This window comes from Capsicum annuum, unplaced genomic scaffold (assembly GCF_002878395.1).
Source record: "Capsicum annuum cultivar UCD-10X-F1 unplaced genomic scaffold, UCD10Xv1.1 ctg61672, whole genome shotgun sequence".
Classification (NCBI taxonomy): domain Eukaryota; kingdom Viridiplantae; phylum Streptophyta; class Magnoliopsida; order Solanales; family Solanaceae; genus Capsicum; species Capsicum annuum.
Window position 1 is genome coordinate 1 of NW_025870598.1, and position 4221 is coordinate 4221.

The 4221-nt window shown below is 37.7% G+C and overlaps 1 protein-coding gene across 1 annotated transcript; it reads right to left on the reverse strand.

Moving 5' to 3' along the window:
- Nucleotides 1-2277: 2277 nt before the first annotated feature.
- On the reverse strand, nucleotides 2278-4215 carry LOC107854034 (probable LRR receptor-like serine/threonine-protein kinase At3g47570). Its single transcript, XM_047404533.1, has 2 exons — nucleotides 3095-4215; nucleotides 2278-3006 (listed from the first exon to the last, which is right to left on the reverse strand). Exons 1-2 carry the CDS (start codon nucleotides 4206-4208, stop codon nucleotides 2675-2677), a joined length of 1446 nt encoding a protein of 481 aa, XP_047260489.1. The 5' UTR covers nucleotides 4209-4215; the 3' UTR covers nucleotides 2278-2674.
- Between the last annotated feature and the right edge of the window lie 6 nt (nucleotides 4216-4221).

Below are 4221 nucleotides of genomic sequence, written 5' to 3' on the forward strand. Positions count from 1 at the left end.
ACATGGGCAATTTCAAAAAGCTTTAAAACAATTCTGTAGATGTAACTGCATTCTTTGTTTTACTTTTGAGTTGGGTGGTACACCCTACAATTCTACAATCTCACGGACTATATGGAATCCGCACTTGACTTGGCGGCCAAGCTCCTAATCCAAGTTTACCGCAAGGATTGGAGTATCTGCTTATCTACTACGCTACAGGTCCGTCTCCATTGTACCATCTCCCTTTTGGGTAACATCAACCCGTTTCGGCAAATCACATTTTCGAAAAATGAGTCGTCTGACTTGTTTCTTCTTCGGGTAACCACCTTACTCTCTTTAGTCTCATTTTTAAATCTTTCTAAACATGCATCATTCTAAATTTCAAAATCTGAAAATCTGAGTAAAATCTATATTTTAATTTGTTCTGAAGCTGCTATGGCATTCATCTGTTTGGTATCGTCATACCAAGACTTGCAAGTCGTATCTCTAAGCCATAAAAAATCATGTAGCAGCTTATTCATTAAAAACATAAAGTTTGAACCACCATATCATTCAAAAAGTTCAAGAGAATTCATACTTCAAAACATATGTCAAAATATGCAAAGACTCTCTCTTTTCAACAAACATGTGGTGGTCATGTATTTTGTGATAAGCCATGCATTTCTTTCATTATATATCTTCAACATTTATTAACATGTAAAACCCTCTCTCTTTAATTCATAATCAAAACCAAGTCTTAAACAATAGTAAAGACGTTTGTACATACTTCTTAATATGAAGTTGAAACAATTCATAACATATGAACAAAAGGGGATTTATAACGAGGAATTATAAATATTCATGCTCTGAATTCAAGTTTCAAATGCCAAACCATATGCATATGTATATATATGAACCATAATCAAGTTTAAAGGGGGATTCCTCAAGACCAAAACTTTATTATCAAGAAAGATTCACAATGCATAATTATAGTTGAAATTTCAATACCCTTTTGTGAATTCATGATTTCTCAACGTTCAAAATATTATTAAAAATATTTTCAACATGCCCATGTAGTTTAGGAAAACCCCACGTACCTTAGATTACTTAGTTTAAAGAGTAGGACTCAAATCTTGATTTGTTCCTTGAAAAACTTGAACTTAAAGATTGATTCTTCACTTCTTGTTCTTGGGGAAAACCCTAGTTTGATCTTGTTTTTGAGAGAGAAGAGGAAGTTTTGATGATGTATAACTGATGAAAATTGATTTATAACGTACCAAAACACCCCTTTAAAAATCTCCCGTCTGCGCACTTTGGAATCGCCCGACGGTCAACTTGACGAACTGTCAGGCTGGTGACGGACTGTCACCTCGACCGTTGAGACATGTCCAGTAACTAAGCTTACTATTTTTGGGGCGATGGGATTCTTGAAGGGCCATCAAGGGCCCGACAGTCGTCGGGTCGCCGTTGCACCTTCGGCAACTTGACACCTCTCTGGAAAACGGACATAACATTTTACCTCGATATCGGATTAAAATAAAACTGCAGGCATTGAAAAGGGGACTCAAAGACCTTTGATTTTATATATAGAAGTCCCTCTAATTCGTTATATACAAAAAGTTATGGTTGATTGAATTTGACCCAAGTTTAGGCGCTCACTAAAACTCAAACGATAGGGAAGCTTTCAACTCTTCCTTGAGTTAAGGGACCTTTATGATCTCAATTCATGCTCAACTAGATTCCCACACTACATAATTGATTAACACACTAAATTTGCATAGGATTTATTGGCTTTTGGAACCTTTACTCCTAGGAATGATGCTTTGCATTCTAGCCCGAAATGCGGGGTGTTACATCAAAGTAGCGGTTGTGGAGCGTTGAGGCACTTCTTAGACGGTCCCCATATGCCCGGCCTTGTGGCCCACTCTAGAATTATGTGTTTAGTCCTCCTAGCACTAGTGGATTATCCCAGGAAATGTGAACCTTCCTAGATAGTCAAGTTTTGTCCAGTGACTTACTTTCTATAATGATGAATAATTTCTTTCAGAAAAAGATTTTATTCATTTTTCTGTTCATGAAAAAATGCCCTATTATCACTCACTTATACAATGGTGATGATAAAATTATTTTTTTCTCATGTAATAGCAACTCTCTAGCTCTTATGCTAAGCACCCCGAAGGACCATGAACACATTTCTGGCTAACTAGTGAACATGAATAAATCTTGCTATTTGGTGGCTCCAAAAACTGACGCTGATAGAATTGAGGAATTAAACCAACTCATTGGTGTAGCTGGTAAAGGTTCTTCCATGTGATCAGGAGGTAACGGGTTCGAGCCGGGGAAACGGTCTCTTACAGATATGGAAGGTATGGCTATGTACGATAAACCCTTTCTTAGAACTTTGTGCACCAGGCTGCCCTTTTATTGGCTTCAACAACAATTAATTTCCTCATGAATCTGTTATAGTTCTATGAGTTTATGCCCTTTGTACAGTCAAACAGTGAGATTTATTGCAACCATCTAGCATACCAGAAAGCAATTAATTTGAATAATATTAAGAGGAATTAACACCTTGCAAACAATAATATTAAGAAGAAACAGTGAGAGTTATTGCAACCATCTAGCATTTCTGAAAGCAGAATCATTCACAAATCAAGTGCTAAAACAAAACAAAACAACAATCATGTGATTGGAGCAACAGATTCCAAAAACATGCTCAACATGCAAGGAGTTGAATCTTGATCTTCTGCAGCATCCCTACAACATCTTTCATGTTTGTCCTTCTTGCCGGAGATTCAGCACAACAATCTAATGCAACTTTCATGATTGAAGCCACAACATCTAGCTCCTTCTGATTACCCTGTGGTGTTACCAAGTTGACATCTACAATGTCCATTACTGCTTCTGGGAGTGAATAACTCACCCATTGCTTCAAGCTAAGATCTCCATCAAATTCATTAGGCTTTCTCCTGGTAAATGTTTCCAGCAACATGACCCCATAACTATAGACGTCACACTTTGTTGATACTAGTCCATCCAGTCCATACTCTACAGTCAAACAATTCATTTAAACATGCAATATGCTTTCTACGTGGGAAAAAAAGAAAGGAATAATCAGCAAAACTAAGAGAAGTACCTGGTGCAATATACCCCAACGTTGCTAAGGTTTTAGTGTACAAATCACCCTGATCTTCACCAAGCAGTTTTGAAATGCCAAAGTCGCTGAGATGGGCAACCATATCTTCATCCAGCAAGACATTACTAGGCTTCACGTCACAGTGAATCACAGGCAACGAGCACCCATGGTGAAGATATTCCAAAGCACCTGCCACATCTGTCATTATGCTTAGTCTCTGCTTGGTGTCAAGGAAGTAGTTGTGCGAATACAAATACTTCTCAAGACTTCCATTAGGCATATACTCGAGCACTAAAGCCTTGAAATCAAGATTGGAACAACTAGTAATGACTTTAACGAGATTCCTATGTCGAAGTCTGCACAAAACTTCACATTCCGTATCAAAACTCTTGAATGCCGCATCCAGTTGCAGGTTGAACACTTTAACTGCAATGGCAGTTCCACTTTTGAGAACACCTTTGTAAACAGATCCAAAACTTCCAGAACCAATCAGATTACTCTCGCTAAGCGCATCAGTTGCTTGGATCAATTCATAGTATGAAATTCTTTCTCTTGTTATGAAAGACAATGAATCAGCTTGTTGAGGAGCTCTTTTACCTTTTCTATACCTTATCCATAAAGCAATAAAGATGCTAGGAGCAACTACTAAAGCAATTCCCAGCAAAAGAAAAAGAACTAGAAATTTTTTCCTATTTGATCTGTGCTTTGATGAAGTGGGGCATGGAGGGACACTAAATCTTGAAGAACCACACAATGCTTCATTGTAGATGAAAAACTGACTCGAGAGGTTCTTGAAAGGACCTCCCGAGGGTATTTCACCATACAATTTGTTGACAGAAATATTGAAATACTTCAAGTTTTGAAGCTTCTCCAAAGACTTAGGAATGTTTCCAGATATATTATTATGAGAAAGGTCTAGGAATTCCAAACCTACCATGTTGCTCATTGAGTCGGGTATAGCTCCTTGCAAATTGTTGTGTCTCAAAGAAAGCTGCACCAGAGTTTGCAATCCTCCAATTTCTCTAGGAATTCCATTTGAGAATTGATTCATTGACAGATCTATCAGTGTCGCAGCCTTTAAATTTCCTATTTCTGGAGGTAAAGAACCAACCATGTTGTTTGACGAT